Below are 14,435 nucleotides of genomic sequence, written 5' to 3' on the forward strand. Positions count from 1 at the left end.
TAGTCTAAAAGTTCCTCTAGTGAGCTCCACTGAGAACAGGCTGTTTCTGTGTCTGTATCTTTAAATGCTAATGAGTTGAGTCTGTCCACGCCGACTCCACGTCTGGTTTCTGATAGACAGAAAGACACTCGCTCGAAATTATAAGGGGAAATCGTACGGACCTGTGGGAGGGTCAAAGTCAGTTTTCCAAAAATATAGACAACAAAATAAAGTTACTAATGTTGATGATGGTAACCACCGAATGTATTCATTTTGCCATTCTGATGATACGCGTGAAATTTCAGCTAAAGATCTTCAGATTTAGAGGTAGCTCATTACTCTCTGTAAAGGTCATTCATACGATTGACTTTCCTACTTTTTTCTGCCTTCATTTGATTTTTGTTTCCTCGAAAAGTAATGTTCCTGTCTCATCCGCCTCTCCTGAGCATCATTACTTCCTGTACCTGCTGCCTCTGATGAAGCAGGTAGTTCTCCTGGCGGATGTGGAAGGAAGCCACTTGGGTTGAAGCTCCGTCCGTCACCCCGATGGTCAGGTCCAAGTCTCCGGACCCTCCCAGGACCGCAAAGGTGGACAGAGCTTGCAGAGCCATGACCGTGTCCTGAGAGGACAAAACCAGATTTTGTGGGTCATCTGGCATGAACAGGGTCAGACTTTATAATTCTTTTATGTTTTAATTGTTGAAGAAATTCTCGAAAGATTCTACTGAGAAAATAACTTGCTGGAGTCATTAACGATGCAGGAACTGGCGATATATGTCTGGGACGATTCAAGGGGAGAACTACAGGGTGGAATTCCATTAACAACTCTGAAATTCAATAAATGTATAGATCAAGATGGGCTGAATGCAGATATGGAGGCTTGTGGACCTGCTGTAAATGTATATCAGTAGATTTAGGAAGCACCTCAGACCAACCGGCTCCCACCAGCGTCTCGAGCCCCGTTTACACAACAGTTTTCATGTGAGAAATGAAAAACGTGTTTTTTTTCTTGTTTTGTTGGTTTGCGTGTCCGTTTATACTCAGAGCCACTGAGAACATAACTTTTTTTTTTAAATGCTCCCACTTCTTGGGAACATGTTGGGAAAACACAGCTGTTTGGAAATCCTACTAATGATAATATCTTTATGTTATAACTTTTTTTCCGGTAAACCTTTGAGTTGTAATGAATCAAAGCATTTCTGGCACGAATCGCTCTTCTCTGACAAAGTCCATGAGAAAAGAAATAAAAAGCATTGAATGGATAAAAAGTGAATAAGCTGATTATCTGACCGTACTTCTGAAGGCATGATGCCAGATTCTATGGTTTTGATTACTGGGTTTGGTTGCATGTTTCAGCGATCTTGTTTCCCAAACCTCGTTTCATGTCACCATTATGTGTTTTCTGGACATTTTACTGTATTTTACACAAGAATGTTTCATTAAAATTGGGTTTATGTAAGGATTGTACTCATTTTTCAGTAACAATTATTTGATTTTGTGAAAATATAGACAATTGCATCATGTATACTCCACCACTGGATTAAACGAAAGAGAAAGACGGATGAAAATAGGAGGACTAAAGGGCAGAGAGGGGCACAGCAGGACGAGAAGCCATGGCCGTCCACGCTGCCGTCTCTCAGCAGGGCTGGACGACTGCACTAATGCAGGGACATGAAAGAAATCTCAGGTGTTCAAGGGTTGTAAAAAAAAAAAAAAAAAAGCAGCTGAAATTTGTAGATTTGACATTAAGTCATCCCAAATATTCTGCTGCTGATGCTTTGATACGTTTGTCACTCATTTCCCGTTTCCAGCTGCACGCCAGCACGCTTGTCGGTCCTCGTGTTGTCGTACTTTTCAGGCCAAAGCCTGAAAAGTACTGACATGTTCCTCCTGTTCACCATCTGTTCATGGGGCTCATGGGGGTAAAAAGCCCCCGTTAGTCACTGCATACTCAGACGGCCACAGTCTTCCTCTGATGTGACATGCAACCACAGTCTAGTGAGACACCGATCCGGGTTTTGAAATGTTTCTTACGTCTTTGTTCCTCTTCTTGTGATCCTCTCTGTAAAGTGTCTCCGTGCGTCTGATGCATTGCTGCGCGTCACGCTAACTCTGAACCCTTCACTCGCGCTGCATTGTTTTGGTCACAGGGAATGACATGAGCATCATCGTTAAATGAAAGAAAGCAGATTTCAATTAGCTGAGGAACTTTATAACTTACTGCACTCTGAATCGCCACCCAGAAATGCTCCCCATAGTTTCAGTTATTCAAGCGTAAGGTTAATTTGACCTAGTATAAGGTGAGTTTGAGCCTTTTATAAAAGTTAGCAAACATCTATTACAGGAAATAGGCTAATTAGGCTTAAAGTAAGAAATCTATTGTCCTGTCTGGAGGAGTAAGGAAGGACCCGTTAACGCAACATCTTGAACATGCAGTGAAAATTTAAAAACAAAAAAACTTTTGTTGCAGTTTTGGCGTCTGTTTGCACGACAACAGTGCTGGGAGCCACTGAAAACACAACTTTTTGAAAACGCTCGGGTTCCATCCCCGTGTAGACGGTGGGTTACGCTTACTGTGCATTTGTACTGGAGCCTTAGTAAAGCAATTCTTCTGCACATGCTCAGTAGACGAACAATAAGGTCACGACTCCCAGTAAAGATTCTCCTGAAACATTTGCACATTTTTATGATTGAATTACATTTTTTTTTTAAAAAGTCAAAAATGGTTGCAAATTTGTGGCACAAATATCCGAATCAGTTAAGACGTGTGAGGTCCTGACCTGAGTGCTTCCAAATCCTCCCCTGTGGTTCCGCTGCCGGCTGAGCCACTTCATGAGGCCCAGGCCTTCGGCCACGTAGCCCAGTTGATGCTGCGTCAGCAGCACGTAGGACGCCAGTTCGATCTCTGCAGAGCGAGGTTGCCATGACGCCGATAGGCTGGCGTCCGGCGACGGCCACATCGGGACGCCGTCTGAGAGGAAGTCAGAACGGGGAGGCATGAAGTTAAATATATTGACTGTAAGGTGACTGTATATACAGTAACAACAACATCGAAATAAAAAAAAAAGGTGAGATTTGTCAAATTAAGGCCCCTGTTTTGAAGAGTTTTCAAGTGAAAACAGAAAAATAATATTTCGGTTTCCACGGCGAACCACAGCTGTAGTAAATAGTTCTTCTACACATGCGCATTGTTTGTGTGAATAACAGCACAGACTACTGGCATGTCATGCAAACTACATAGTTGTCAGTGTTTCTGCCTTTGCCGTATAAATGGACGGTGTTTTCAAAACTTTTCAGAAACAAAAACAATGTGTTTTCACAAAGACAAAATATTGAGAATAAAGTTCAGATTCAGAGGTTAACATGGAAATAACGGGTGAGAATATCAATTGTCATCTTACCTGTCATCTCAGCTCGTTCAATCAGATTACCGAATGCAATCATGGCGCTGGGGCTTCCTGCCTGAGCCAGAGCGTAGGCCACCAGGCCCAGGCTGTAGTTAGAGGGGACGCCCAGAGCGAGGCGGGCCTCCAGAAACGTGAGGGCCGCAGAGACTTGGCCCGAAAACTGAGCCTGGCAGAGAAAGAGCAGGGCAGCAGAGAGTTAGACGAGAGCTCAGCATAGTGCAGCAGGATAACGACCACGTTCAGGATGACAAAAAACGGAGAGAGATTATATTGATTTTACATTTTGTGACTAAAATTGAAATGTTGGGAAATCCTTTCAAGTGAAAAGTCATTGTCTTCGTGTTTCTGTTTTTGAAACAACTTTTTGAAAATGACGTTTGTTTACATAGAAATGGCAAAAACCCTGAGAATTCTGTAGTTTGCATGTTAGGCCACGAGCATGTGCCGTTGTTTGTTTTTTGTAATGAAACTAGACACAACTAGCAGGGAACAATACATTATAAACATTAACAACGGGAGAACACAGGCATTCCAGTGGACAGACGACCAAGTTGGATTGTTATTTCAGTGACTGTCAAAATAAAACTACCCAGTCCAGGAGAATCTAGACTGGGAGTCACGACACTCTGGAGGAAACATTGTTCTGATTGTCCATCAACTGAGCATGTGCAGAAGAATTATTCACTGCAGCAGGTGGTTGACATGTGCAGTATCTCAATTTCCATGGAGACAGAGGTAGAGTGCTTTCAAAAAGTTGCACCCACCCCCCCACCCCCCACCCCCCATTTCCATGTAGTACGTCTCCACAGAAAAAAAGCTTCAAAAAGTTCCCCTTGGGAGTCGTTTTAAAAAAAAAGGTTCAGTGGCCCTGAACAACGTTGCCGTGGAAACGTCTACCCAGGTTTTTCATTTTCACTTGAAGACATTGTGTAAACACGGCCTGACTGTCTGTCGCCGTCTCTCACCCGGATGTCTGCGTCTTCTAACAGAGCGATGAGGATGTAGGCGGTGAGCGAGACGGGCCCGTCCAGGCCTCCCTGCAGCTCGCTGTGGATGACCCTGCCGGGCTCCTGGAACCTCCCGTCGGCCCCCTGCTGTGCCCCGATCCAGGAGGCCGTGCTTTGCGTCACGTGGTCGTCGATGCTGATGAAGGGCCGCGCCTGCAGGAAACACCTCAGCACGAAGGCGGAGAGCCTGAAACACACACACACACACGTGTTTATAAGACGAAGCAGTGAATTCCTGAAGCGTGTTTGGTTTGTAACCTACCAGGTGCTCCCGGAGGAGTCGCGCTCTCCGAAAGCACTGAAGGAGCCGTCCGACCTCTGATAGGAAAGCTCCCGTTCATATCCTGGTGGGAAGGTTGGCACAGGATGGACGAGGGAGTCAATACAGGAGATTAACCCTCCGTGAAGCCAATGACCAGACTGGGTAACTTTTCTTTTCAAGAAAGAGGCTCCAATCCAGACAAACCATCAAGAACATGGTGAAAATTTCAAAGAAAACATTGACGTCTTTTTGTGCAAATTTCTTACAAGTCCCAACATAAGCTGAGGTATCATGTGTATGGAAATATTTTGTCATTGTATTTATTTTCCATCAGCATTCCTTGGTTTTGCTAAAATACTGACATTTCCGTAATGTGTACTCTGCACCACAATAAAGAAAAAATGCTATTATTGCACTATTTTACCGGTCCAGCCCGCTCCAGATGAGAATGGGTTGTGAAAAATAAAAATAATCCCAAAATGCGCTTTAAAAAAACCCCGAAAAAGAAATTAAAGCCTAAAATCACTCCCATCAAACATGTTGTTGCTACATGCATCTCTGCCTTTCATCGTCCTATACTTCCTTTACGTCAGCGTAGTCGTTACGCAATACAGTAGAGGGCAGAGCCATTTAGGGCAGCGTCATATAGAACAGGGATGTCAAACATAAGGCCCATGAGCCAAAACCAGACAATACGAGGCTCCAATCAGGCCACCAAACCCCCCCCCTAAATTTTTTTTTTCTTTTTTGCATTGGATTGTGTTTTGTTTTGTTTTTTTTACATTTCACTGTATTTTGCATCAGAAGGTTTCATCAAAATTGTCTTTTTGTGAACATTGTAGTCATTTGTGGCATTAATTGTTTTGTTTTTGTGAAAACAGAGACCTTTTCGTCACGTACAGTGTGCCACAGCAAATAAAAATATACATTTAAGGTTATTTTGTCACTATTTTACCGGTCCGGCTCACTTAAGATGAAATGTGGCCTCTGAACTAAACTAAGTTTGACACCAGTGATACAGAAACTCAATGGTAATGACGAATGTTATTTTATAGCTTCTTGCCCAGGAGTCATAATGTCGTGGAGACGTTTGTCTTTTCTCGAAGAGATTGTCATTTGTGTTACATGAGCTTTATGGTACAACACTGCCCCCACAGGTCATCAGTGGTATTACTGTTTGCTGCACAGCCTTTTTGAGCGTATTTGTGGCTTTAGACTTCCTATCTTCCCAAGAATACACACGATTGTTGTATGCGTGACGTGTGATGAAAGCACCTTTGAGCATGAATCCCTCTGCTCGCTGCTTGATGTCCGGGTTGTCCTGGCCGGTGGCGCTCAGGTACTGGAGGACGTAGACGTTTGGGGCGAAGTTGATCATGTTCTGCTCCCCGCAGCCGTACGGCAGCTGGATCAGGGCGTCCAGACCACTGATGGACGGGCCCAGGATGTCACCTTAATGAACATGTGAGTTTACTGCATCAGTTTGTCTCTGTGTGTGATACAGGAGTACATTACATTTCTTAAAGCAGGTTGTACCCTTTCTTCATCTCGTTAGAGGATTTCCGCTGTCTCAACACTGTTTGCTGCACGTTGGGCTTCATTACACAGAAAGATCTAACAGCATGCGTATTAAACAAGTGGCATTAAATCAACAATAAGTGTTGACTGTGTCACCTCAGCAGTGCGGGCTGCGTTTACTGTCGGTAAATCTTATCGTTCGGGAGGAGTTACTCTCCCATGTTTGAGCTCATGTGATCTCAATGTTTCTCATACCGACGGCCGTGACATAAACTCTCTCGCTGCCCTCCACGACACCCGGGGGGAAGGAGAAGTGGACGTCTCTGGAAAGGCTCGTCTCGGATGAAGAGAGTTCGAGTAGCAGCGAGGCGGAGAACGACTGCTCAAGCCCTTCGGCCTGACAGCGACATGAGAAAGGGAAAAAAAGCAAACAAACAAAGCCGGTGAGTAAGACTTCTGGGAAAGTCCGAGCTGTTCATCAAGATGAGTGTTGCTCCGTCACATTGAAGGAATTTGTTTGTTTTCTTGAAGCTCCAGCAGCGGCTCTGATAAACACCACCTGACTGCTTCAGCTCAATGACAACAATGTTTGGTTGAGCAAGATGCTGAATGTCAGACTTCAAAAGCGGCCTTGGTTTTGATTAAAAACCTGCTTCTGCTCACGGAACCTTACACGAGTATACCCAGTTATTACAACATCCCCGATGAAGGAAATCCAAGACAGTAATGACCAATCATATATTCACTATTTCCAGGAAAAGACAAGCGTCTGAGCCCGTCATTACTTTATTACTTTATTATTATTAATGACGGTGCTTGGAGCCACTGAAAATGCACTGAAAAACGCTCTGACATGGAAATAGGGTACATCCCAACTCGAGTTTTCTAAGAGCTGGGACTGTTATAATCGACTACGACAAGCTCAGACCTGACTAGTTGAGAAATGTTCTACTGGTCAGCTATTTGGCATGATTAGTTTGACCATTTAAGGGGAATTAATCAGTAATAACTACTTACTATTTCTGACTCGCACCGGTCAGCAGGACAGAGAGAGACGGCCGCTCTGGGGCATTACAACTGATTTAACTCGTTCAGTCATCAAAACCGTGAAATTGTTTCCAGCAAAGTCTTCAAAGACGGACTTGTTGCAGTCGAAAGCAGTGAGATTGTCCTTCAGTGGGTTTCTCTCTGTGCGTTTTCTGACGTCACCTTGACGAGCACCGTCCTGCGGACGTGATCCGACGTCGCAGACGACGTGGCCTTCACCGAGACGGGCATCTCTCCGAGGACCAGCGGCCTGACGGGGACCAGGACGGTCGCCCCGCCCTCGGCCTCCACGAACACCCGCCGGACGCCGGGCAAGGCGAGGTCCTCGTAGTCTGGGAAGACGAACTCGAAGGTGTCGCTCCACGCCACGACTACGGTGACCTGACGGCGACAAAGACAAATGACAGGATCACGTTCACCGGAGCACAATGAGGGAGGGCGTTGACAGCGGGAGAGGGTCTTTCATGAAACTGAGGGGTTTAAAGGTTGAAGAAAACTGCGATTGTGTCCCCAAGTAACAAGACACCTTCAACAAACCTGTGAAACTCATTCAGCTCACCTGTAACGCAACACCATATGTACCTCCTTTCATGAGAAAACTGCTGTTTCATCTTAGGTTGTATTCCCCGTGGCCTAAATCGCCACTACTAACGTGTCAGGAGACTCGACCGTCTCTCTCGTACTGAAATAACTCAATCTAACAGTTAAAGTCATGTGAGGCTTTATGAAATTAAGCCTATTTATTAATCTTTCAATTCAAGGTCACCGGGGCTTGAGCCAATCAGTTTTCTGATGATGCTGGTTTTGTCCTGCGACACCAAGTTCATCTGTTGTGCCTACAAACAGCCATGGAGGCTGAATGTGTGGCTCAAGGCTCCCTCTTTAGTCCCGTTTCATCTTTTCCATGTTTTTGTTTTTTTTATGTTTGTCATGCATTAAATACATTGATACAAAATCATGAGAAACTTCAAAATCAAGATTTATGAATGCAAAGATTTTGCATGCGAGGCAGACTGACCACCAGGTCCTCTTGGAGGTAGTTATACAGAACAATCTCCAGAACCAGCTCCTCTCCTCGGACGACGCAGGCCGGGAGGTTCACGGACAGGAAGAAGTCCTGGAAAACTGTGAGCTGCAGGGGAAACAATGAGTCATGTGTGACGCAGTCAGCAAACAAAGCTGCAATGACCAGCTTCAAATCAGAGATGGGTGATTCAGGCTTTCACCACTGCCGGCTGCTCCACGACCCCCAGACCCAGTGTCCGGGACACGACGAAGGCTGAGGCGACCCAGCTGGTGATGCTGTCCGGGACGGTCAGAGACACTTCAGCTGTGCTCGAATCGCTGCCAAAACAAATGAGCAGGGAGAGTGGAGGTTCAACAGGAAGAACCAAAATACCTCTTCTTCACACAAGCAACCGAGTCAACCAGAGAACCAACCAATCTATCATTTAACCAAGCAGTCAACCAACCAACCAAGTCTATCATTCAACCAACCAGTCAACCAACCAACCAACCAACCAACCAACCAACCAACCAACCAGTCTATCATTCAACCAGTCTATCATTCAACCAAGCAGTCAACCAACCAAGCAACCAACCAATCTATCATTGAACCAAGCAGTCAACCAACCAACCAAGTCTATCATTCAACCAACCAGTCAACCAACCAAGCAACCAACCAATCTATCATTCAATCAACCAACCAACCAACCAACCAACCAACCAACCAGTCTATCATTCAACCAGTCTATCATTCAACCAACCAGTCAACCAACCAACCAGTCTATCATTCAACCAACCAGTCAACCAACCAACCAACCAACCAGTCTGTCATTCAACCAGTCTATCATTCAACCAACCAGTCAACCAACCAAGCAACCAACCAGTCTATCATTCAACCAACCAGTCAACCAAAATACCAACCAGTCTATCATTCAACCAACCAGTCAACCAAAATACCAACCAGTCTATCATTCAACCAATTAGTCAACCAACCAACCACCCAGTCAACCACCCAACCAACCAACCAGTCTATCATTCAACCAATTAGTCAACCAACCAACCAACCAACCCACCAACCAGTGGCGGCTGGTCAATAGAGGGCGCTGGGGTTCATCCTCCCCCCGGGGGAAGTAGGAGGAATGTTTTTTTTTAATATAAAATATATGAATAAACTGTAATAGTGTTGAAATGTGTTTATTCCAACAAACTAACAATGAGCCCTAAACTGTATTCACTTCATTTCCTACAGAAAATCATCAATAAAAGAGAAGATTTCTTAATGTCTCTCTCTCTCGCTCTCTCTCTCTAGTACTGTGTGTGTGTGTGTGTGTGTGTGTGTGTGTGTGTGTGTGTGTGTGTGTGTGTGTGTGTGTGTGTGTGTGTGTGTGTGTGTGTGTGTGTGTGTGTGAGCAGCCAGCTCTTGTGTTGACAATAGAGAGTGAACCAGAGAGCAGGTGTGTGGTTCGTCAGTCCAAAGTAAAGTGAAATCTTCACCCAGTCTCCACGTCCATCCAAACCCAGGTCTCCGGAAAGTTCCAGCGCAGGTGTGGCTCTGGCTGCTGCTCATCCACCTGGTCCAACTGAAACATAATCTCCTCTGCTGTGTTTAACACAGAGAACGTCGCTTACGTTAGCATAGGATTGTCATCATTACGCCGAATGTAGTGCGCTTTGGCTCGGATACTTACGAAAGTCATCCTGCAGATGTTTGATCGGAGGTAACTTGGCATCAGTCAACGCCACAAGATCACATGTCTGAGCATAAAAAAAATTTTAAAAACACCTTTTACTGAAAATATTTAGATCTGTGTAGTCTGCACTCACATGATGCACAGAGATTTATATATTTCGGATGAACTCTTCAAATATTTAAGAATATTTAGCAGTAAGACTGGCAAAGTCATTTGTTCTTCATGAAATGTCGTGATAAAAAGTTTCCGACTTAAGGCCCTCTGAACATAAAAAAAGTTTTCAAGTGAAAATGGAAAAGTTTAGTCAGTCAGTCAGTTTTACACTGATTGAAAAAAACAATCAGAAATACAATACAAAAGTTTCCAGTATCAATAATGGAAGGGAACAGAAGGAAGAATGAGCTCATGTAATCTGCCCCTTTGTAGCAAACAATTTAGATTTGATTTGAAAGGTTTACTTCAGACAATCAATTCACGATAACACACAACAACAACAACAACAAACACGACAAACTATAAAGTCTACGAGGCCTCGAAAGCCACTCTCACTCTTATCAGACTATTTCTATCATGACAACAATATAATAGCATAAAATGTCTTAATTTCTCTGTATTTAAATAATATTCTGGTTTTAATTACTTTGTTCAACCTTGTGTGTGAATGTGATTCTTTTAATCCCCAATCTATGGACCCCTTTTACAGAAATGCAGCACTCCATTCATCTTCTTTTTATAAAGATCTATCTTCCTTTTAAGTTATAATTAATTTATCTTTTAAAAAATCTGTTCAGAACATTGAGTGGTAAAGTTTGTTCATGAGCTTCAAAAATAATTTATACAATACTATAATCTACTAAGTCATGACATTTTAACAGTTTTAACTGAATGAATGATGGGTTTGTTGGATATTTTTTCCCACCAAATACACTTGTGACTTTTTGTTGCTTTGTGGGTGTTTGTTTGTACAACAACGGTGCTCGGAACCACTTAAAACAAAAACATCTTGAAAAGAGCAAACAAAGTGAATTCCGTCTCAAACTGTCGAAAACACAACTTTTCTGAAACGCTGCTACTGAGAGACACCGTAACAACAACCCAACTCGTCCTCTGTCCATAAGAATGTCTGTGTGCTTCCATTGATAATGTTTACAGCAGATTGTTCTCTGCTGCATGTGTGTGTGCTTTCATTTTCAGCATTTCTGCCACTTCTGTAAATGGGCATCGTTTTCAAAAGGTTGATATGTGAATGCAAAACTTTTTCTCGGTTTTCACTTGAAAACTGTCAAATGTGTGTACATCAGTGTCAAACTGTGACAACGTGAAATGAATCAAACAACCATGACAACAATGGAAGTGGTGGTGTGTAGTATCAAATAACCTTGTAATCCATTGGTTTCCATGGTTACAAATGTGGCATTGGCAAAGGTATGTGGTCTGCCAAGTGCCATCAATTAATAATAATGATTTTAAAAGAAAGCACCAACAAACGGTGAGAGGGATCTCTCAGGGCCGGGGTCTACCTTGAAGACTGAGTTTGGATCCCCCATTCCCACCATCCCCTGGTACTCGTCAGACGGAGACTGGTTGAACTCCTCCATCTCTTTCAGCACCTGTGGAAGCAACGCCAGCAGAGCCTCTGAGGTTACGGCCCACAGAAAGACTCGCAAACAATAGACAAGCAAGCATCGTCTCAAACCGGTTCAACCGAGATGAGATTCCAAGAAAAGTCGTGGTTCTACCATACGAGGGGGGGGACTGGGTTTCACGGGCGTTCCTGGAGGGGATCATATAGCTGGGAAGCTGCTGCTATTGAAAGTTGGTAAAGTAGAGCAGACTCTGGGGAGTTGGGTTCGCTCGTTGTGTTCGGCGGCTGGACTGTGGTCAATGACAAAGCATGTCATGTGAACGATAATCCTCTGCACAAAGCAGAGAAGGAGTGAGGGAGGGGCCGACAGTAGAACCCAGGTCAGGGAGAGTCACCGCCAGCTGCTTCACGTGCTGCACCCTGCGGCTCTGGAGCCACATGGAATGTCAAGAAACGTTTGTGTTCTTTTATCATTTCATTTGCATACCATAACGAAAAATCGTTTTTTTAAAGGGGTAAATAAGGTAAAAGACCAAATTCTGCTCAAGTTTTGAGGAAAAGAAAGAAGAAAAAACCAAAAGAAAGAAAAAAAAAAGTTTATGTTCATGCATCAAAACTACATATGAAACTTTGAGAGACGCGTTTGTTTTGTGGCTCCATGTTTTGGTGGAAAGGCACAAGATTGCGAAACGCCTCACGCACACGAGTGTCGAGTCAGTGCTTCTTCTTACCCTCTCTTCCGTGATGTCGTTGGACGATCCTCCCAGACGTGCTGCTTTGTCGACCACCAGAATCCCGACCAGGGCGAAGGGTTCAGCCACCGTGACCCTCAGCGTGACGTCGTCAGCCGGGCTCAACACCGGGCGGCTCCAGTTCAGAGAAACCTTGACAACGACAGGCTGCTGAGGCAGGAGCAGCTTCTAAAACCACCGCGGCACAATCCTCTGGCTGTTTGTTGTTCTATTTGGCTCGTCAAAGTAGAACATTAAGTCTGCTGGTTATCATTCTAGTGAATAATTGACCTGTAAATAACATCTGGGAATGTTATAGATGCGATTCTCAATGCAAATGTATGTGCTTCATCAGGCTAAAAACATTGTTTTCTTTCCGTTTCTTTCAGTAGCTACTTTAAAAAAGGACCTCCCATAACGCTGATTTGGTTTATTGCAATAGCTCATAACTTTGCGGGACATTACAACATGTGTAGGTTTATATCAGGTGACAAAAGCTGAACTATCTGGGTTATATTGAACCTTTCTCAGCATCAAAACAAGATGTAAAAAGCAATAGTGAGAATTTACGCACAATGCTCAGAATGAAACGTCCACATCATATTTTCTTTTATATTAGATACACTTAACTTCGATTTTAAAAAAACATACAATTTAAAAATAAAATCTGAAGCATTTTAATGAGCTTACAAAGGCATCTCATAATATGTAACTATGTCGTTTTGTACCCCATTTATGAAGATGAATCCCTACTTTATCTTTTAAAAGTATGCCCTCACAAACAGGCTCATATTGTCCCTACTGGAAGGTTTATAGTGATTTAACTAAAAATATTTCCATTTCCAGCAAAAACAAAGACTTATACAAATGTTATTCTGCACTTTTCAGAATAACAACAAAACCTGGGGGGGTTTTTTGTCTCATAAATGAGTGATTCAAACGGCTCACAGTGATCGATCACCTGGTTTTGTAAGACGTGTTTGACGGGGAGCTGGATGGCGTCGTTAATGATTTCTCCGTGGGGAGTAACGCAGTAGACGAGGACGCAGGCGGCAGGAGCCCAGGAAGCTTCTGGGACCAGAGTCACGTCACCAGACTTCGTCCCGGCCAGAACCACCTGACCTTTGGACTTCACCTCCACGCACAACAAAAAACAGAGATGAGTTTTAAATAAAGCATGTTGATGCTTCAAATGTTGGCATGACAAATGTCTCTCATCATGTGACGTTGCCAAAAGGGGTCAACAGCCAACGTTCCGTTATTTTTAAATAATAGAAAACACACAGACCAAAATCAAGCTGCCAATTTGTATTTATTTATTTTGGTTATTGGAAAAAGCATCCATGTGATTGGCCAGGATGATGGACTTTCTACATTCCTGACTTCATTTGATTGAAGAAAGCAGAATTAGAAGGTTTTCTTTCCGTCTTCACTTCTCTAATAATGGTTGTTCATCAGTTAACCCTTCACATCCGTGACACCCACACATTTCACTTTGGACAATTGGAACGTACATTTAAGAATTTATCACATTTATTGCTGTGCAAAGGGCAATAAAAACATTTTTTTAGAGTTGGATATCAAAGTGGGATTGAATCTGTCATATTAAAGGACAAGCTACACAAATAGAAAACATTTTGTCGTTCTAAATACACATGTTATGGATTCTTTTTTTAACAACAGGTGAATACAGGAAAGGTTTTTTGTTTTTTTCACCTTGCTGACATGTTTTCCTCAGAGCATCCTCTGATGTGTCGGTCTTTATCAGGGCACCGGCCTGACAGATCTCACAGATTCTGTCAAAGCCAGCCACGCGCATATATATACACGTATACAGACAAAAAGAAGGTTTTGCAATGGGGGATCTACTCTTTGCAATAATGAGCAACTTCTTCACGGAAGACCTGGAAACCAAAGCCATCAACACAGACCCACCTTCTGGAAAAACTACGTAGACAACATCCTGGAAATAATAAAAAGTGGACAAAACCCAAGAGCCCACAGACCATCTGAACAACATGGACGACGCTGGAAACATATAATTCACATATGAAGAGGAAACTAACAGAACTTTTTTTCCTCTCTGGACATGAACATTCACAACAGACAGGGCGGCAGCATATGTAAAACCTCCTCTGGACACCAGAACTGACCCTAACCCTACTAATCCTAACCCTATGCCACAAATCCCACATGGAACGAA

At 43.5% G+C, this 14,435-nt stretch overlaps 1 protein-coding gene across 1 annotated transcript in view; it reads right to left on the reverse strand.

The window, feature by feature from the left end:
* The window catches only part of cd109 (CD109 molecule), a gene marked incomplete at both ends in the record, with an annotated part of 88,437 nt that overhangs the window by 66,267 nt on the left and 7,735 nt on the right, over positions 1-14,435 (reverse strand). The window contains 16 exons of the mRNA XM_080514438.1: positions 444-599; positions 2,760-2,950; positions 3,381-3,552; positions 4,352-4,580; positions 4,656-4,737; positions 5,931-6,107; positions 6,429-6,570; positions 7,383-7,601; positions 8,239-8,352; positions 8,447-8,564; positions 9,720-9,825; positions 9,914-9,980; positions 11,437-11,526; positions 11,870-11,929; positions 12,233-12,385; positions 13,194-13,367. Of these exons, the coding sequence (XP_080370564.1) occupies positions 444-599; positions 2,760-2,950; positions 3,381-3,552; positions 4,352-4,580; positions 4,656-4,737; positions 5,931-6,107; positions 6,429-6,570; positions 7,383-7,601; positions 8,239-8,352; positions 8,447-8,564; positions 9,720-9,825; positions 9,914-9,980; positions 11,437-11,526; positions 11,870-11,929; positions 12,233-12,385; positions 13,194-13,367 (2,250 nt within the window). The remainder of the gene's footprint in view (positions 1-443; positions 600-2,759; positions 2,951-3,380; positions 3,553-4,351; positions 4,581-4,655; positions 4,738-5,930; positions 6,108-6,428; positions 6,571-7,382; positions 7,602-8,238; positions 8,353-8,446; positions 8,565-9,719; positions 9,826-9,913; positions 9,981-11,436; positions 11,527-11,869; positions 11,930-12,232; positions 12,386-13,193; positions 13,368-14,435) is intronic.

The sequence above is a fragment of the Blennius ocellaris genome (genome assembly GCF_963422515.1).
Source record: "Blennius ocellaris genome assembly, chromosome: 18".
NCBI lineage: Eukaryota > Metazoa > Chordata > Actinopteri > Blenniiformes > Blenniidae > Blennius > Blennius ocellaris.